The 21780-nt window shown below is 44.6% G+C and overlaps 1 protein-coding gene across 3 annotated transcripts in view; it reads right to left on the bottom strand.

Moving 5' to 3' along the window:
• Positions 1-21780, bottom strand: part of MAP4K3 (mitogen-activated protein kinase kinase kinase kinase 3) — a 1052401-nt gene that overhangs the window by 310529 nt on the left and 720092 nt on the right. For all 3 annotated transcript variants that reach the window (XM_029594354.1, XM_029594353.1, XM_029594355.1), the window contains one exon: positions 7672-7714. In XM_029594354.1, coding sequence (XP_029450214.1) covers positions 7672-7714 — 43 coding nt within the window. The remainder of the gene's footprint in view (positions 1-7671; positions 7715-21780) is intronic.

The following is a 21780-nucleotide window of genomic DNA, read 5'->3' on the forward strand; positions in this document are numbered from 1 at the left end:
TTCGGACTCCACAAATGAGAGCAACCCACAGCCCACGGCAAAGGCAGCTGACAAGAGTCTAGAGGGCCCCCAGTGTTCACCATCTTATCTGGGCTATGGGAAAGCGTACCCAAACTATTATGCGAAAAAATACGAAAACGGACATACATAGACATATTTTGATCCTGCAAGGACGGCAAAGGACAGATGACAAAGAAATTGGACCGGCACATCTGGAAAAGGAGAAGAGGGTGCCCAAAAATATTGTTAATTGGATAAGAGCTTTCCTATACATGACAAGCGTGGTGGGACATCGGGACCCTTTGAGAATATTCTCAAAACTTCCCAAGAGCATGAAGGCTGGGCCTAGCTCAACTATGATGAGAAATTCCGTGACAAGATTGAAGAGAATTGCTTCATGTCATGGGAAACTCAGGAAGTCAGCCTGTGGGTGAAACAGATGACACGAAAAGCGGGCGATACAGGAGCACACTCAAAACCGCGCTAAGGCACTCAGCCAGGACGGCGCAAGTACAAGACAACACATGCTGGCGCTATAACAAGGCAATGTGCACATTCCAGGTCTGAAAATTCAAACGTGTTTGTGCAGCCTGCGCAGTTCCACATCCAGTAATGAAGTTCTCCAAAAAACCAGCGACTGGGAGTAATGTTAAAGCACGTTGAAACTCAGCAATTTTAAAAAGCGCCTTCACCCATCAATTTCGAAGCAATGATACCATCGTTGAAACACTACCCCTGCTGCAGACACGCACAAAGGATTTGGCAAGGATTTCGTGAATGATTCATCATTCCATTCCAAGGCCAAATAAAAGGAACAAAAACTAGCAACACAACATCAGTGAAGCAACACGCCGACATAGTGCTGGAAAAGCTTGATATCAAGTTAGCACTCGGAAGGATGGCAGGTTCTTTTCCACGGCAACCATTTCAAAACATGTACCTTTCACCATTCGCGGTGATCCCCAAGAAAGAGAAGGGCAAATTCAGTCTCATTCAGAATCTGTCATACCCTCCAGGAGTATACGTCAATGACCAGCTGCCTCCAGAGGATTGCTCTGTTGAGTATGCATCCTTTGATTTGGCAGTGGCGCTACTCAACATGCAGCGTGGGCACTCTAATGGCAAAATCAGACATAGAATCGGCCTTCAGACTACTTTCGATACATCCAAGAAGTTTCCCATTATTGGGTTTTACTTTCAGGAATTAATATTACTTTAATAAATGTATGCCTATGGGATGCTCAGTCTCATGTGCTTATTTTGAGCTATTTAGCTCATTTGTGCACTGGGTAGCAGCACAGAAGACAGCATCAAATAACATCATTCACTATTTAGACGACTTTCTGTTTATGGATCCAAGAAATTCCAACACCTGCGCTCGCTTGCTCCATGATTTTCAGTCCGTCACTGAGGATTTCGGCGTGCCTTTGGCACAAAGCAAAACAGAAGGTCCAACAACAATCATTTCCTACCTCAGCATTGAACTGGATTCAAACAAGATGGTTGCTAGGCTCCCGAGGGAAAAAGTTGTAAAACTGCGCATAATGATACAGCAGGTGGCGACAGTGAAGAAGATAACACTATTAGTCACGCAGTCCATCTTAGGACCTTGAACTCCGCATGTCACGTAATTCCCATGGGAAGAGCTTTTATGAGAAGATTGGCAGTGGCCACAGTCGGGATACAGCTCACTTCTTAAGAGTGTCAAAGGCCCATATATGCAGATTTTAATGTGTGGAGCTCATTCCTCAAAAATTTCAATGGCGTATCCATCATACAGGGACCCCCGCTTTCTAGCAAAGATCGAGACATTCACACAGATGCATCAGGAGGTTGGGGTTTCGAGGCATTCTGCCAAGGTGCATGGTGTACGGAGCCATAGCCAGTGGAATGGGTTAACATCAGACTCATGAAGAACATAACATTTCTGGAACTCTTCCCTAGATGGGTAGCACTAGTATTAGGCATATTTCGGGAGTATGTAACTGTGTTGCTGATGCCCTGTCTTGTGCTAAATGGGATTTGTTTCGCAAGCAGGCACCTATAGCGAAGTGGGGACACACATGCCAGCACACTTATGGAAGATTGGTCTGTAACCACCTTCGATTTAGTCTGGCGATCCATTACACTATTTACATGGCTGTCATACTGCCGAAGCTACGACCACGCGATGGAATTTCTGAGGAAAAATGGGTGGAGTCAAGACCCAGTTGCTGACGACCTAATTGTTAAATTTGTCTTCGCGGCTAAGGAAAAAGGGAGCATCCAAATGTTCTGTGGCCAAACACTTGGCAGGCCTGTCATTCTTTCTAAAGGTGCGTGGATGGGGAGAACCCACCAAGTCTTTCATATTTAAGGTGTTGACAGGATGGTTGAAGAAGATGGGGTCAATCATCGACAGATGACATCCCATCACACACAACTTGCTGGGGACCCTTTGGGCACTATTAGCATCAATCTGCTCATGCAATTTCGAAACAGATTTATTTTGGCTCACATTTTCACTCGCATTCGTTGGAGCTTTTCGAGTGAGCGAGTTGGTCGCCACCAACAAAAATGACACAGGCAACAGTGGCATACTTCTACGGAATGTGTTGGGGACTCCCGATACATTAACCATCACGATACACAAGTCCAGAACAGACCAGTTTGGAAAATGGGCCACTTTGTCACTAAAGCGTATCAAGGCATGTGACACCTGTTCGATACACAATACAAAGAAATACCTGGCAGTGCGGCCAAGCGGGGAGTGCACCTGTCGGTACACGCTCACAGGGCCCCGCTAACCAGATGTCAATTTCCTGCAGTACTCAAAACTGCAGTGGCAAAAATGGGTCTGGACACAAAAAAATTCACCACTCACTCCTTCAGAATCAGTGCAGCTTCAAGCGCAGAACAAGCAGGACTACATACAACCACGATACAGAGAATTGGATGATGGCGATCTGATGCAGTAAATACGTACGTCTGATTGGACAGAGTGAGCATCTCTAACCAAAAGTCTTAATTCTTCTATCCTGCAGATCTGACTCAGGTGCAACGCGTAGCTTGGATCATTGGTCACTCATATACATTGGGCAGCTAGGAGAGAACAGAAACGACCCTATGGATCAATTTAGGATTGGCACCTCACGAGTGGGTTGTCACATGGATGGGAAAGCCTGGCATATGCTGGGACCAGTTATTGCCCCTTCTACTGCACCTGAGAGACTCGACAGCTGCTCCGGATGTCATAGTAATACATCTGGGGGTCAATGACCTGTGCTCATTGTCATGCATGATAAAGGCAAAAATAGACTTCGCCAAGCTATCCGACTGGTACCCGAATGCCGCCCTCTTCTGGTCGAACATTATTCCATGGCCTAAGTGGAAAGACTCCAGACTATGGAGTAGGGATCGGAAGAAAGTTTCACCCACAGGCTGATAGGTGTCTGGATACAAAAACTCGGTGGTCAACTAATAAGGCACCAGTGGGTGGGCGATCTTTGCCAGGGTTTGTTCAGACTAGACAGAGTACACCTATCTGACATTCATTACGATATCTTTAACAATGCTCTCCAGGATGCCATAGAGATACGAATTTACAAAAAAAGCCACAGGCCGCAGCTGGTTGGTTAGTGGGGGACACAAGGCAAGTGTCCGCCCTACCTCATTATTCTTGGTGGTTACCCGGGCCGGTGGAACATCTTGCAAGTGGTGCTGGTGGCATCACAGGATGGCGTGACAGCCAATCAGCGCCTTGGGCGGCGCAAAGAGGGGGCACGACATGCGCAGATGTTCAGGGCCCCCCTGCTTAGGGACAAGGCGGGAAGGCCCATGGAGCAAGGCTGTCCTGCTTGGTCCTCACGGCGGGCAGCAGCGGAGACACATACCGGCTCGGGTACCAATTGTTTAGGTTTTAATCTTGTGTTAAATAAAGTTGTGGCCTTATTATTCCAATAAAGATATTGGTGTTTCTTTGTTAACGAATGTTGTATGCATAAATAAGCTCAATAAGTAAAAGGGGTACGGGTGGAAGGGATGCCAGCGACTCAAGGTTATGGTTGTGGCTGCTAGCGTTATACAAAAGGAACAGCTCTTTATTTCAGAAATATTTGCTATTAGAACACTCCCACAAAATAAAAACTAGAATTTGAAGTGAAACAGAAAGTTAACTAAATGCAGTAAGAATTATGAAATTGTCACTATGGGGGCTATTTTGAAAGGGATTTCCCATGGGTAAATGTAGAGAAGGACTCTTTGAAGATTACCTCATTTCCTTGTGGGGAAACATGGAGGTGCTGGAGGCTGGTCTGACTTGGCAAGGTACAGGTAATGAGTTTATTTTTAACGTCCTAAATGCATTTTTTGGTGAAAGCTTGCATTTACAAACTCTCAAGCTGACGCAATAAAGTGTGCTTAAAAAATGTGCATCCAAACTGGGCGCCTTTTTTTTTTTTTGTTTTAAACTGTGTGCACATTCACCTCTCTTGGGCGCTTGATGCCATAGGCAAATGAACCACCGCACTAAAAAGGACACGCTAGGGATAAATTGTGCGTCCCTAGTGCATCCATAGCATCAGGTACCCAGGAGATATGGCTGTGCGCGGGTAAGGAAAATGGACGCTTGTAAATTGAGTGTCTGTTTTCCCGAACCTGACCATTGTCAAAACTTTTTTTTTACCTTTTTGCTTCTTTCTGTGGTTCCTCCAATTTAATATCGTCGCAATATTAAGTCGAAGGGACCACAGAAATGCAGTATTCTCTGCTTTACTGTGAAGGCTTTGGGGCGCCTCAAGACTTAATGGCAGCTCTTGGGCTGGTGTTAATTTTTGAGGGTTAAAATGTATGCATTGGGCATACGGTTATTTATTTATTTTACATCGGGGGTACTAGCTCATAGCCTCATCAACATGGCATATACATGTGATGAACACTATTAGCAACACGCTGATTTGGATGCATGCTTTGGATACGCTGATCACCTCATTGCATCAGGCGTTATGGACACCCATCCAAAACATGCATCCTGTGCACTAGCCTGAGCACACAATATTGCATTGGCCTGTCTGTGGGTACATATCACATATCACTTTCTGAGGTGCTACTAAAAGCTTTAGATGCTGGCAAATCATACCTCATCGCCCTTCTTGATATATCAGCTGCTTTCGACACAGTAAACCACAACACCCTTATTACCCGTCTATCTGAAATAGGTATCTCGGGATCGGCTTTACTATGGTTTCAGTCATCCTGAGCAATAGAACATACAGCGTTAGATGTGGATGAAGTGAATCCAAGCCAAGAAACCTCTCTCAAGGAGTCCCCCAAGGATCTTCTCTCTCCTCCACATTGTTCAATGTTTACCTTACACCGCTATGCCGGTTTCTCTCTAAATTGGGTCTTCAACACTTCATCTACGCAGATGATGTTCAAATACTCATACCTATAACCAGCACAATCACAAATGCACTGAGTACCTGGAAGGTAGCTTTATTAGAAATTAAAACAATCCTCACAGACAACCAATTGGCTATAAATACCAATAAAACTGAACTTATCATAATTTCACCTCCAAAAAACACAATACTGATCAACTCTGATATTTCTCAAAACAACTACACTATTTCACAACAAGTACGCAGCCTTGGTATCATCATTGACAGCAATCTCACGTTTAAAAAATTCATCGCGGATACGGTAAAAAACGGTTTCTTTAAGCTACTCACGCTTAAACGTATTAAATCTCTATTATACCAATATGATTTCCGCACAGTATTACAAGCAACTATTTTATCAAAGATTGATTACTGCAATGCTCTGTTACTGGGTCTACCTAAAGCCACCATTCAACCTTTGCAAATGCTGCAAAATGCAGCTGCCCGCATTATCACTGACACAAGCCGCCATGATCACATCACTCCAGCTCTTCAGTCTTTGCACTGGCTACCCGTGGCTTACAGGATAATTTATAAATCTATGTCGCTGATACACAAAGCCATTCAAAACAGAGAAATGCATTAGTTCACAGATCAACTACAATTCAAAACGTCTTCCCGCCCAACGAGATTCCAGAATTTAGCCAAACTAAATATCCCAGCACCCAATCTGACTAAACTCTCTAGTACAAAAGAACGATCTTTCATTATTGCTGGATCAACAATATGGAACACCATGCCCTCTGAATTACGCCAGGAACTCTGTCACAAAAAATTTAAACAAAACCTTAAAACCTGGCTATTTAAAAAAGCCTACTATCAATGATCTGAATCCTCAACTACTCTTCCTAACTTCCACAATCTATCATATATTGCTTATATTCTATTAATACAAAGTTATATACTGTATTGTATTCGTTCAGTTACCATGTTATATTGTAAAGCGCAATGCTGAATTACTGTTTGAATGTAAACCGAGGTGATGTTATTTACGTACCCCGGTATAGAAAAATCTATAAATAAAATCTATAAATAATACATATGTACCTTCATTTCCTTCTAAGACACTGATTTTCAAAGGGAAACTCTCCAGGGAGTTTCCCTTTGAAAATTGGATTGAAGGCCTACAGACCAGTATTACCTATAGTGAGACCAATAATTGGCCTTTGTAGTAGTAAAGGCACACCACATTCTGTGCTATGGGATTTCATCATTTCTTAAACATACCAAAACAGGTGAAAACACACAAACCCTGTCAAGCCTTATACCATAAGGATGTAATGGATATAAAATATCACTATACATAAGAACATAAGAAATAGACATACTGGGTCAGACCAAGGGTCCACCAAGCCCAGCATCCTGTTTACAACAGTGGCCAATTCAGGCAACAAGTACCTAAACATTAAGTAGATTCCATGCTACTGATGCCAGTAATAGCAGTGGCTATTCTCTAAGTCAACTTGATTAACAGCAGTTAATGGACTTCTCCAAGAAATTATCCAAACCTTTTTTAAACCCAGCTACACTAACTGCACTAACCACATCCTCTGGCAACAAATTCCAGAGCTTAATTGTGCATTGAGTGAACAAGAATTTTCTCCAATTAGTTTTAAAAGTGCTACTTGCTAACTTCATGGAGTGCCTCCTAGTCCCTCTATTATCCTAAAAAGTAAATAATGGATTCACATTTACCTGCTCTACACCTCTCATGATTTTAAAGACCTCTATCGTATCCCACCTCAGTCATCTCTTCTCCAAGCTGAACAGCCCTAACCTCTTTAGCCTTTCTTCATAGGAGAGCTGTTCCATCCCCTTTATCATTTTGGTTGCCTCTCCCTATACCTTCTCAATCACAACTATATCTTTTTTGAGATGCAGCAACCTAATAGAAGAAGACACAACTGCAAACATGTCAACACGGGCAAATGTAAAATCATTTGTAAAGATCAAAGGACAGTAGAGGAACCTTTACACTGTACTGTGATATCACAATAAAGCTGTATTTCATTATGATAAATGGAATAAGTTGAAGATTAAAAGCAAAATATAAGATGACCAGGTTTTTTTTTGTTTCTTAATATTTTATCAGTGCAATATAAAATTACATGATTTCTATAGTTCACACTTGTGAAAGTAGGTGCCTTGTGTTCCATAATTATCCAGCAAGGCAATTTATTACACAGCAATTATTACTTATATAAAGCAAACTTATTCTTGGACAAGAGACCACAAATCAGGAAAATCAGCTTACCTTTGGCGGTAAAGGAGGTGGCACTTTAGGTTTCATGGTCAAGCTAAAAAGAAAATCAAAGGGTTAACATTTGGAAACTAGTCCACACCACATTTAGAATTCTTAAAATATTATACCTGGAAGATCATAGCTAAATTATTTGTCTTTTTCTACTACTTTACTTCATTTTAAAAATTCTAAACTTAAGACTTCTGACTTTTTTTTTTCTTCTCTCCTTTTCTCCAATTTCCTCTGCCCCAGAGAACTGACAGGGCCAATAATGGATTTATAATTTTGCTGTTCCTAGGCACTGTTGGTGCTATGGTACTCCCCTCACCCTAGACAAAGGACAATAGAGTACAATATCTAAGGCACATTGGAGAAATTACTTACCTGACAATTTTGTTTTCCTTAGCGTAGACAGATAGACACTGGACCAGTGGGTTATGTGCTCCTCTGCTAGCAGATGGGAGACTGAGTCAGATTTCAAAGCTGACATCACCCTAGATATACCCCTGCAGTGACCTCAGCTCTTCAGTATCCTCCTCGAAAAGCCATTGTGGATATATATCTTGCATAAACAACTTGATTAAACTTCTTAAACTGATTCAACTGATTTAAAAAAATCAGTACACTCAACCAAGTTAATGCAGACACCAGACTAACTGCGGGTGTCGAACTAGGGGTAGACAATGTCTTACCCATAATTGTATAGTCTTGAGGTTCACTTTCCGGACTCAGGACCAGTGGGATGTACAAAAGCTACTCCCGGACAGGGCGGGAGGCTGCCCATGGCCCACTTAGTATTGCCCTTGCGAAAGCTGCGTCTTCTTGGGCCTGAACATCCAGGCAGTAGAACCTGGAGAAGGTGTGTACGGAGGCCCACGTCACTGCCCGACAGATCTCGGCGGGTGATAGCAGCTTGGTTTCTGCCCAAGATACTGCCTGGGCCCTAGTAGAATGAGTCTTAACCTGCAGTGGTAAAGGCTTCCCTGCCTCTATGTAGACTGCCTTGATTACTTCCTTAATCCAGTGGGCTATGGTTGCTCACAAGGCCACTTCTCCTTGTTTCTGCCCGCTGTGAAGAACGAACAGGTGATTCGTCTTGCGCACAAGGTTCCGATCTTTCTAGATATCGCACCAGGAGTCTGCTGATATTTAGATGGTGAAGAAGGCGGGACACTTCCAAGTCCTTATGTTCATCCGGAGATGGTAGGGAGATGGCTTGGTTCAAATGAAACTCGGAAACCACTTTCGGTAGAAAGGAGGGGATGATGCGCAGCTGTATGGTTCCAGGAGTAAACCTAAGGAAGGAGGACAGAATAGTGCCTGCAGCTCGGAGATATGACGGGCAGAGCATATTGTCACCAGGAATACCATCTTCAATGTTAGGAGGCATAGTGACAGACCGTGTGTTGGTCTGAAGGAAGCCCCTGCTAGGAAGTCTAATACCAGATTGAGGTTCCATAGGGGGCACCGGCCACTTTAGGGGTGGCCGAAGTTGCTTAACCCCTTTTTAGGAAATGGGTCAAATCCGGATGAGCCGATAGACGGATTCCGTTCTCTTCGGCTCTGAAGCAGGAGAGGGCTGCTACCTGAACCTTGAGGGAGTTGAGAGACAACCCCTTCTTCATACCGTCCTGTAGGAAACTCCAAAATCATAGGGATCTTGGCTGTCCGCGGGAGTATCCTGCATCCTCGCACCAGGCTTCAAATATTCTCCAGATTCTCTGCTCTGCGCACAGAAGTTGAAAACTTCTGTGTGCAGAGCAGAGTGTCAATCACGGCTTTCGAGTAACCGTGCTTCTTCAGGCAAGTCCTCTCAAGGGCCAGACCGTAAGAAAGAGAAAATCGAGATGGATCTTCATGAAGAATCGGGCCCTGCCAAAAGAGGTCACTGTGTGGGGGTAGGCACAGAGGGCTCCCCGCAAGCAGTCTTTGCATATTTGCGTATCATGGGCGTCTTGGCCAATACGGGGCCACTAGTAAACCTGTAAACCGGCATGATGTGGTTTCTAACCATGAATGCCGGTATAGAAAAAACGCAAATAAATAAAATAAAATAAATAGTAGAACTAGCCCCCTGTGGTGTTCTATCTTGCGGATGACCTTGCCCAGTAGTGGCCATGGGGGGGGGGGGGGGGAGGCGTACAGTAAGTCTTCCTCTGGCCAGGTCTGGAAGAGAGCGTCGATCCCGTAGGAGTGTGGTTCTCGTCTGCGGCTGAAGAACTTGGGGACTCTGGCACTGGGATAGGTGGCCAGTAGGTCCATGTCTGGGAGGCCCCAAAGGACTTACTATCAGTTGGGAGGCTGTGATCAACAGCATCCATTCCCCCGGGTCCAGGCTCTCTCTGCTGAAGAAGTCTGCTGAGACGTTGTCTTTTCCTCGATGTGGGAGGCCGAGATCCCTTGTGGGTTTATCTCCGCCCATGCCATGAGAGGGCCTATCTCCAGAGACACCTGCTGGCTTCTGGTTCCTCCCTGGCGGTTGATGTAGGCAACTGTTGTAGCGTTGTCAGACATTACTCGAATCGCTTTGCCTTGCAGTCTGTGGAGCGGAGTGGAACCGAATCTGTGGAGTGGAACCAAGCTGTTGGCACTAACTTTCAAAAAGGAGATAGAGCAGCTTTTAAACTAGAACAAGGGGGAAAGCAGACAATCACTCATCAGTGCATGGTTTGGAGAACTGTATCCTTGAAGGATACTAATGAAACAGGAGAGTTAGGGCATCCCAACAGAGAGGTTCCATTAAAAGCAAACATAGTCCATGTGCCTATATGTAAAAATAAAAACGAAGCTAATGATTTCCGAATTATCCCTAACAACTGAAAAGCAGGTTGTTAAAACAAACAAAAAACACACTTTGAAATGTCTGTATGCCAATGCCAGAAGTCTAAGAAGTAAGATGGGAGAGAGAGTGTATAGCAGCAAATGATGAGATTGACATAATTGGCATCACAGAGACTTGGTGGAAGGAGGATAACCAATGGGACAGTGTTATATCAGGGTACAAATTATATCGCAATGATAGGGAGGATCAATTTGGTGGGAGTGTGGCACTTTATGTCTGGGAGGGTATAGAGTCCAACAAGATAAAGATCATACAAGAGACTAAATGCTCAGTAGAATCTATATGGGTAGAAATCCCATGTGTGTTGGGTAAGAGTATAGTGATAGGAATATACTACCATCCACCTGGACAAAATGGTCAGACAGATGATGAAATGCTAAGAGAAATCAGGGAAGCTAACCAATTTGGCAGTGCAGTAATAATGGGAGATTTCAATTTCCCCAATATTGACTGGGAAAATGTAACATCAGGAATTGCTAGAGACAAAGTTCCTGGATGTAATAAATGACTGCTTCATGAGCAATTGGTTCAGGAACCAACAAGAGAGGGAGCTATTTTAGATTTAATTCTTAGTGGAACGCAGGATTTGGTGAGAGAGGTAACGGTGGTGGGGGCCACTTGGCAACAGTGATCATAACGATCAAATTTAAACTAATAACTGGAAGGGGGGACAATAAGTATATCTGCAGCTCTAACACTAAACTTTCAAAAGGGAAACTTTGATAAAATGAGGAAAATAGTTAGAAAAAAACTGAAAGGTGCGGCTGCAAAGGTTAAAAGGCATGGACATTGTTTAAAAATACAATCCTAGAGGTGCAGTCCATGTGTATTCCACTCATTAAGAAAGGTGGAAGGAAGGAAAAACGGTTACTGTCATGGGTAAAAAAACATCCTTCAAAAATTGGAAGAAGGATCCAACTGAAGAAAATAGGATAAAAATTAAGCATTGTCAAGTTAAGTGTAAAACATTGATAAGACAGGCGAAGAGAGAATTTGAAATTAAGTTGGCCATAGAGGCAAAAACTATATCCGAAGCAAGAAACCTCTGAGGGAGTCGGTTGGACCATTAGATGACCGAGGGATTAAAGGGGCTCTTAGGGAAGATAAGGCCATTGCAGAAAGACTAAATTAATTCTTTGCTTCCATGTTTACTAATGAGGATGTTGGGAAGATACCAGTTCCAGAGATGGTTTCAGGGGTGATGAGTCAGATGAACTGAACAAAATCATTGTGAAAGTGGAAGATGTAGTAGGCCAGATTGACAAACTAAAGAGTAGCAAATCACCTGGACCGGATGGTATGCATCCTAGGGTACTGAATGAAGGAACTAAAAAATGAAATTTCTGATCTCTTAGTTAAAATTTGTAAACTATCATTAAAATCATCCATTGTACCTGAATACTGGAGAGTGGCCAATGTAACCCCAATATTTAAAAAGGGCTCCAGGGGCGATCCGGAAAACTATAGACCAGTGAGCCTTACTTCAGTGTCGGGAAAAATAGTGGAAACTATTCTCAAGATCAAAATCGTAGAGCATATAGAAAGACATGGTTTAATGGAACACAGTCAACATGGATTTACCCAAGGGAAGTCTTGCCTAACAAATCTGCTTCATTTTTTGAAGGGGTTAATAAACATGTGGATAAAGGTGAACCGGTAGATGTAGTGTATTTGGATTTTCAGAAGGCGTTTGACAAAGTCCCTCATGAGAGGCTTCTATGAAAACTAAAAAGTCATGGGATAGGAGGCCATGTCCTTTCGTGGATTACAAACTGGTTAAAAGACAGGAACCAGAGAATAGGATTAAATGGTCAATTTTCTCAGTGGAAAAGGGTAAACAGTGGAGTGCCTCATGGATCTGTACTTGGACTGGTGCTTGTCAATATATATATAAATTATCTGAAAGAAATACAAGTGAGGTTATCAAATTTGCAGATACAAAATTATTCAGAGTAGTTAAATCACAAGTGGATGGTGATATATTACAGGAGGACCTTGCAAGACTGGAAGACTGGGCATCCAAATGGAAGATGAAATTTAATGTGGACAAGTGCAAGGTGTTGCATATAGGGAAAAATAACCCTTGCTATAGTTACACGATGTTAGGTTCCATATTAGGAGCTACCACCCAGGAAAAAGATCTAGGCATCATAGTGGATAATACTTTAAAATTGTCGGCTCAGTGTGCTGCAGCAGTCAAAAAAGCAAACAGAATGTTAGGAATTATTAGGAAGGGAATGATTAATAAAACAGAAAATGTCATAATGCCTCTATATCGCTCCATGGTGAGACCGCACCTTGAATACTGTGTACAATTCTGGTTGCCGCATTTCAAAAAAGATATAGTTGTGATGGAGAAGGTACAGAGAAGGGCAACCAAAATGATAAAGGGGATGGAACAGCTCCCCTATGAGGAAAGCCTGAAGAAGTTAGGACTGTTCAGCTTGGAGAAGAGACGGCTGAGGGGGGATAGGATAGAGGTATTTAAGATCATGAGAGGTCTTGAACAAGTAGATGTGAATCAGATATTTACGCTTTCGAACAATAGAAGGACTAGGGGGCATTCCATTAAGTTAGCAAGTAGCACATTTAAGACTAATCGGAGAAAATTATTTTTCATGCATCACACAATAAAGCTCTGGAATTTGTTGCCAGAGGATGTGGTTAGTGCAGTTAGTGTAGCTAGGTTCAAAAAAGGTTTGGATAAGTTCTTGGAGGAGAAGTCCATTAACAGCTATTAATAAAGTTGACTTAGGGAATAACCACTGCTATTAATTGCATCAGTAGCATGGGATCTTCTTAGTGTTTGGGTAATTGCCAGGTTCTTGTGGCCTGGTTTGGCCTCTGTTGGAAACAGGATGCTGGGCTTGATGGACCCTTGGTCTGACCCAGCATGGCAATTTCTTATGTTCTTAATCTCAAGCACACTATTCTGACTGCTCGAGCTTCCAGGCGGTTTATGTTCCATCCCGCCTTTTCCTTGTTCCATTGTCCCTGGGATGTCAGTTCCTGACAGTGGGCTCCCCACCCTCGCAAGCTCACGTCCGTGGTGAGCAAGATCCAGTTCGGTGGGGATAGGCTTATTCCTCTGCTTAGGTGGTCTTCCTATAGCCACCACTGAAGTTGAGAACGTACCTCTGCTGGTAGTTGGAGGCGAATTGAGTAGTCCAGGGCAGCGGGTTCCTGCGTGACAGTAAGGAGCGCTGGAGAAGTCGCATGTGGGCCTTTGCCCACAGGACGACCTCCAGGGATGATGCCATGAGGCCGAGGACTTGAAGATAGTCCCATACCTAGGGGTTTGCCTTGGTCTTCAATCATCATAATTGCTCCATCAGTTTCCTTCTCCTTGGTGGAGGGAGGAAGACTTTGTTCTGTTTGGTGTCGAAACGGGCCCCAAGGTACTCTAGAGACTAAGAGGGCTGCAGACTGCTCTTGCCCGTGTTCACGACCCACCGAGCTCCTGCAGTAGGTTCTTGACTCTGCTAGTCACCTGTCGGCTCTCTTTCAAAGACTTAGCCCTGATCAGCCAGTCATCCAGGAAAGGGTGTACCAAAATCCCTTCCTTCCTCAGTGTTGCTGCCACGACCACCAAAATTTTGGAGAATGTTGCTAGGCCGATGGGTAGAGCTCGGAACTGGCAATGGTGACCCAGTATCGCAAAGTGTAGAAAACGCTGGTGATCTTGATGGACTGGAATGTGAAGGTAGGCTTCGGAGAGGTCCAGGGAGGTTAGGGACTCTCCTGGTTGTACTGCCATTATTACTGAACGAAGAGTCTCCATGCGGAAGTGTAGTATTTGCTGATGACTATTGACGTTCTTGAGATACAAGATGGGTGGGAATGATTCTTCCTTCTTGGGAGCGATAAAATAGATGGAATAGCACCCCATATTTTGTTGGGGCGTAGCAACTGGAGTTATTGCCTTCAGACTGAGTAGTCTTGTCAGAGTGGCTTCTACTGCCAGTCTCTTGGTGTGGGAGTAGCAGGGTCACATCATAAATTTGTCTTGAGGGATGCTGCGGAACTCCAGAGAATAATCTTCTCGAATGATGTTTAGTATACATTTGTCCGATGTGATCTCGACCCATCTTTGGTAGAAGAGGGTAAGTCGACACCCTATTTCCTCTTCCTGGTGGATGGGTGGCCCGTTCTCATTGGGGAGCACGGCTGGAGCCTGCCCCCGAGCCTTATCCTCTCTTGGGTCTGTCTGTCCCGAAAGGGCTGGGACCTTCCGGAGGGACGAGGTACCTGGAACTGCGAGTTCCTGTAGGGTCTAAAGCATTGCGAACCTCTGCCCCTGGTATTTCTGGGGGAGGGGCGCTGGGATCTTTTACCCCTGTCTTCCGGTAGGCAAGGCACTGGGGATTCACCCCACTTGCTGGCTAACTTCTCCAATTCGCTTCCGAACAAGAGAGATCCTTTAAAGGGCATTCTTGTGAGATTCGCTTTAGAGGTCGCGTCAGCAGACCAATTCCACAGCCATAGTTGTCTTCTGGCTGCCACTACCGAGGCTACTCCTCTGGTTGAGGTACACACCAGATCAGAGCTTGTGTCCGTCAGGAATGCTGCTGCAGGTTCCATCATCTCACTGGTATACATTCCGGAGTTATTTGCCTTTCTCGAGGGGAGCAAGCAGGAACGTGCCACCAGCGCACAGCAGGGAGCAATCTGCAGTGTCACTGCTGTTGCGTCGAAGGTTTGCTTAAGAATGGATTCCAATCGGAGTATCCTTCAATGCAGCCCCTCCCTCAACGGGAATGGTTGTTCGCTTTGAGATGGCACAGACCATGGTGTCCACTTTCGGAAAATGCAAGCGTTCCTTGGTCCAGAGGATATAAGGCTTCCAAGGCCCGACCCCCTTTAAAGCTGCGGGGCATCCCACTCCAGGTCAATCAGTTCCTGGTTGGCTTCCATCATTGGGAAGTAGCATGAGGCTTTACGACGGGAGACCAGGATGGGGTTCTACTTTGGTCTCACCATAGGATCTGTGCCTGGAATACCCAGAGTCTTCAGAGTCTGGGAAACAAGGGCTGGTAATTCATCCCTGTGGAAGAAGCGAAGCATGGTTCGGTATGGTTCCAGGCCTGGAGGGATTTCTCCTTCTTCCAGGGAGTCACCATCATCATCCGAGGTGTCTGGGTCCCTGTCAGGGAAACTCTTGGTTAGGCAAGGCATATCTCTAGGCATCCGAGTAGAGCCGGGAGGATCTTGAGCTTCCGGCAGGGGTTGAGCCTGGGACACAGCTGGGGCTGACTGCGCCTGAACGAAGGCTTGTAGCCCTTGGAAAATTTCTAACCAGGAGAAGGTCCCTGGGTCCAAGTTAATCCCAGGGGGAGTTGGAGCAGGGGCCCCTGAGGTTCCCTCTTGTGGAGAAGTCATCTCGGGGCTGCACAGATCAAGGTAAGCTATTGTATGTAGTAGTTCCAGACCCATCTTCAGACAGAGAGGGACCAGGCTTTGGTCCCCCCTGGGCTTCTTCACAATGCTGACACAGGCAGGACTCCAGTTCAAGCTGCGCTGCTCTTATGTGGCAGGCTGTGCAAAGAGTGCGCCTTCTGGCCTTCTTGGATGCTGGTGCCATTGCCTTTATGCCTAGGCGCACAGAAACTGAGCTGAAATGCGTGCTGTAGTTGTGCGCGCATGGAGTGTGCTCCGTTGTGCGCGCTTCTGTGCTCACTTCTATGTAGGATGCGCACAAGTTAGGCGCATCGGCCGTCCGGCCCGCCCCGCACGTACCGCCGGTTGAGAAGGGAAGATGGTGCCGATAACACCCCCATGTGTAAGATGGCGCGCCTCCCCCCTAGGGTCTCCATGTGTGTGGACCCTTGCACCGGATTGGGGCCTAGCCCAAACAAGGCTGCTCAACCCGATCGATGCTCCCTTTTCCCTCGGAAGGAGGAGTAATCGGTACGGCGATTCAAGCTCTGGAGACCTGAATTTAAAGTTTTCTGCTTACCTGGTCTCTGCGCTTATCGATCGTGTGCCGGACAGTCTCCAGCTGTGGGGGAAGAGGCTTTTACCTTCACCGCCACGCTCGGTTATGTACCCGCTGCCTTTCAGCCACCCTGGGGGCTAAGTCCACACCGGGAGTCAGCTACCGGACCAAGGCACACCTCTGAGGGATATCGGAAATCACCTCAGAAATTCTCAACTGGGGGGGGGGACCCTTAGGTATCACCGCAGGAGAGCAGGGCTCGATCTTCTTTGAGGTAATTTTGTCTTCTTGCTGTAATTTTCCTAACACTGTGCTAGTGTGTGGGATAGTGTCCGCATCTGCTAGGAGACTGAGAGATACTAAGGAGCTGAGGTCACTGCAGGGGTGACATCAGCTTTGAAATCTGACTCTGTCTCCCATCTGCTAGCAGAAGAGCACATAACCCACTGGTCCTGAGTTCATCTGGCTACACGCTAGGAAACCTTCCTTACTCTGCTCCAGAGTCACCTTTTCCCCTCATGTCCCTGAATGATAGGTAGAGGTTCCAGATTAGGGAGCAGAGTGGTTTTTCTTTGTTCCCTGCTGTGTGCTTTGGTTTCACCACTCTCCTCCTGTTACCTACACAGGACAGGAGGGGAAGCTGCTGGAAATGGAAGAAGAGAAGTTTTTCTTTGCTTTGTGCCTTACTGCTCCTCTGCAAGAAGCAGAAGGCTGTTTTCTCCTGAGTGAGATTCAGTACAGTTGGGAGGCAGCAAATTTTCAGCTGGCCTGCTGCTCCCCTAGGCACAGACTTATGTGCCTATTGGCAAATTCAGGCCTGGACTAGGTAATACATATTTCCATCTGCTGGCAGAGAGAGAACCCCTCAGACATGTCTTTGATCAGCTAATGCGACCACTGAAAAAGCAGTTGTCTTGTAGATCCCCACATCAAGCTCACCGGTATCACCTCTGCAAAATGCTCAAACCTCATTATTTAACTTTATCAATATCATGAAAAGGAAATTTAAGTTATGGTAACTCAGTTTTCCACAATGTTACCTCCAAATAAGAAGATAAATATGGCTGTTCCTGTCTTCAAGAAAAGTATATACTCCATATAAAAGTTGCAGCTCTGATTGACAGAATTCATTCCCTTGTTTAAGGAACATTTATTACATGTGCATGGCATAACTTAGTAGGTACGTATACATACAGTAAAAAATTTAAAAAATTGCTTTGTAAAAAGCAGAGGCATGCTAAAAATTTACCTAAAACAGTAGCTTGGACCCAAGATGGAGGCATGCTGAGAGGACATGGTACTTGAGCTCTCCTAATTGTTTGCCTATCTTCACTTATGCGTCATTCAAAATGCAAGGAGAACTTAAAGCAGCCTTTGAGGGCTTCTGGTTCTTCTCGTATTCATCAGAAAAAATCAAGGAGTTTCTCTCCATACCATCTGAAGAGTCAAATGGGATGTCTGTGTTATTGGGACAAAAGGAGCGAGTGGTCTTGCTGAGGGAGGAGGAAGTTTCCCCAAGCCTGGGTGCACCATCTGTGCCTCTCTCTCCTACAGCTGGGGAAGCGAGGTTGCTGTGGCAAGAGGCATTTAGAATTGCATCAGGAGCAGCAGTGTCTCAGGATGTCTGTCCCTAAATATTGCAAGATGTATCTAAGAAAGGCAGTGCGGACAGTGACGATGGCAACAAGAGGTTCTATCAGTGGAGGTTGGATCCTCAGGGAGATCTGGAGCTGTTGCTGGAGAAACTGCTGGTTAGAGTTGAAGATACTTCTGTTTTCTTCTAAACAGAGCAACTACTGGGGCAAGTGTGATCTCTTTAGGCCCTATTCCTGCAACGTGTGGGGCTCTCCAACAAAGCTTCCTTGGTGAGGGCCTCTACTATAAATTTGGACTCTGTTTAGTGTTTTTATAATTTGTGTGTTTTGGTAAGGTCCTGTTTAATTATTTTTTTAATTACCTTTATTTCCACAACAATACAACAAATATACAAAATAATAAAACAGAACATCCATCAAAAATTGTATGTTACATTATTTTCTTTGCTTAATACAACTTAATACAACTCTTTTGTATATAGTATTTATTTATTTATTTCGTTCACCCCCTCTTTATTTCTTACTCCAAGTTAAGGCATCCTTGTTATAATGTAACTTTTATGCTCCTTTATCTCTTGTTGATTGGTTAATTATATTTTCTGCTTAGTTCAATGTAAACAGAGTTGATTTGATTTGTATCAAGAAAGTCGGTATATAAAAGCCTTAAATAAAATAAATAAAATAACTGCCATGGCAGTAACAGAAACACACAAGACAGATGATCATACATACTGCAATGGGAGGTACATCCCATTACTCAGATTATAGGGGAGTAAAGGGATAGAGGAAGCCAGTGTAGGCAAAACTAGGGGTTGGGGAGGGGATACCTACCTCTCCCAGAGAGCCACGGAGCTGAGGGAAAGGAAAATTGCGCAAGACCAGGAGCCTGTGGTGACCTGATTAAGAAGGAGCTACTGGACATACAAAGCTGGTGGGGAAACCAAATGGAGAAGGAGAGCTTGGGGAAAGAAGGAGTGGAATCTGCTGGTATCTAAAAGCAGAGAAGTCCCCAACTGGATTGCAGTGGGAGGAGTAGGAAAAGCTGAAATTCTTGTTGATGGAAAGCCTCAGATGTGCTTTTACACTATATTGTAGCTCTATTGGTCATAGGATCCTGCAGAGGGAACTGGCTTGCGTAAACTCAAGGAGCAGAATTCTATCCAGTGGGTCCCTATAATACCCATACTCTTACTTACAATGAGACAGATATACCATAACATAGTGATTCTCAAAAGGTGTGTCACGAAGTCCTGGGAGGTGTGTAACAGGGTCAGCAGATGGCTGCCTCCTTACCAGCCTCGGTGGGAGTTGGTTAACTTCTCTTACATTGGGCCTGATGGGAGGCTACTCTCACTTCCTTCTCTTCTTTCTGGCCCAGTGGGAGACTGTTTTCTCCTTCACCCAGATCAGAGTGAGACATCTCTAGCTCCTACTGTTCTGGGCCTGATGGGATGCAAACTATCTTCCCCTGCTGAGTCTGGGAGTGATGCAGCTGATGATCTCTTCACCCTGTGGAGGGTGGGGGGAAAAGAGGTTGTGATGCTGTGAAGATGAAGGAGGAATGGAGAGGGAATGTGGGGGGCTGCTGAGCAGGAAGGGGTAGGAAACAGGAGGTCAGGGTAGCTGGGCAGGCAGGGAGAGGATATGAAAAGGGCAGGGAGAGTCAAGCAGGGGAGAGAAGGAGCACAGGGAAGAGGATGTGAGGTGTCAGGAATGTTGGGCAGGGATATGAGTGTGAGCGGATGATTGAAAGGGAGTAATTGGGAAAGTGAAGGATGGGGATTGGGGAGTGACAGGGTGCAAGAATCATAACATGTCAGTTTTGGGAATATGCATTTCTTCTATCTTTGTATTTTGTTTTGTGTAGGAGAATATGTATTTCTGTTTCTCCAGTTTTGCACTGGATACGGAGTGGCTTTTAGAGGTTTCCATTCCAGTTTTGTCTCCACATTTGTAATTTGTGGTCTTTTATTCTGTATTTGGTGAAGGTTAGATCTGTATGTGTGACTGAGGTGAGGTATTTTACTAGGAGGTAGAGATTTGTATCAATCTTTTTTGTTATGTTTTCTCACTCTCAATAGGCCATGCATTGGAACTGTACTGCTGCCTTTTCATAGGAAGGGCTATTGCTGTTGAGCTCTTGGAATTAAGTGTTGCAGTGGTATGGAAGGTTTGGTATACATGTGCTGTTTTTTTTTTTTCAGGTTTTGTATTTTACTGTACGCCTGGTAGTAAGAGAGTTGGTGTTTCTGTTACAGAGTTAGCACCAGAATCAGAATATAGAAAGTTGTATTTGAAATATCCTAGTTCTGCTCTGAATCCATTGTTTGGGGATGGGGGGGAGGGGGGGGGGGCAGGTTCCGTGGATGCAGAGTATATGTTTATATTTAGCCCCGTGATGGACAAGTGTTCAGTGTGTTACACCTATAAGCAATATCTGCCAGGTGTGTCCCAACAGAAAAAAGGTTGAGAACTACTGCCATAACACAATAATAATATCGGGCTCTGTGCAGATAAATTTACTACAAGCTCTTCCCAGGCAAAGAAATTCTTTAGGCAATTCTTTATGAAGAACCTGGTGTCTAATTTTTCAATCTAATACTATTCAAGCAAATTGTCATTCACAGACTTATAGGGGATAGCTCATCTTTAATCCAAAATTGCAAGATTGCCAGCTTTGCCAATTAGAGATATTTGTACAAATTTGAAAAATCCTTTAGATAAGGAGGCTGCCCATTCTATTTTCCACAATTCAGTGGGAGCACTGAGAGGAGAGAATCATCTTGCTGGTGGCTGAAGAGAATCGGTAAGTACTTCTTTGGGAAATTTTAGAACTTAAAAGTGTTGGGGAGAATTAACTTTTGGGGTATATTCTTTATTGTGTTTTTGTGTCTGTATTAAATAGCTAGTCAGAAACAGGCAAAAGTCAAGAGTTTGTGTGTTTGTTTTTCCCTCACTCTCACCAACCCACTCCTAGCTCATCCTATTTATTTATAGGCAGGAGACACTTTTAATTAAAAAAAACAAACCAAAACATAATCAGCCTAACAAACTCAGGATTGCCTCAGGCCTTATCAAGAGTTTAATCATCCAATTATAGGTCACTACCAGATAAATAGTGAATACACTAATACATTTAAAGGACTAATTGTACACATTCCAACTCCCATAACAACCTAAACTTAACTAGGAACTGAACAAAATTAAGATGAAGGCAGCAACTCAGCAACAACAGGAGGTCCTTCCAGTCTTTTGCATCGAGTGTCACATGTATGATATTTTACCCACTGGTGAAAGATTGTGTGTGAACCCGATGCAAAGAGCTCCTGTCTCTCAGAGAATAAGTATGATCTAGAGTAGCAGACCTGGAAGGGCTGAGGCAGAGATGTATACAGATGAGACCTTCAATAACATAGTACCCAAGTACCAACTCCAGTCTGGCAGCCCTGGTGCTGCTTTGGAGGAAAGAAGGTCTCCTGTTCAGACAGCATCAACCTGGTGCAACATGAAATGATCCTGTAACAATGACCTGCTCTCTAGGTGATGCACTGTCCTCTCACATCAAGGATGTCTCCCCCAGGGCTACTGCCCAGGATGGAAGGCTTAGGTTGGCTGTCATAGTTGGTGATTTGATTATTAGGAATATAGACAGCTGGGTAGCTGGTGGGTGTGAGGATCGCCTGGTAACATGCCAACCTGGTGCGAAGGTGGGGGATTTAAGACAGTGCTGGGGAGGAACTGGCTGTCAT

The sequence above is a fragment of the Rhinatrema bivittatum genome, chromosome 3 (genome assembly GCF_901001135.1).
Source record: "Rhinatrema bivittatum chromosome 3, aRhiBiv1.1, whole genome shotgun sequence".
NCBI classification, from domain to species: Eukaryota; Metazoa; Chordata; class Amphibia; order Gymnophiona; family Rhinatrematidae; genus Rhinatrema; species Rhinatrema bivittatum.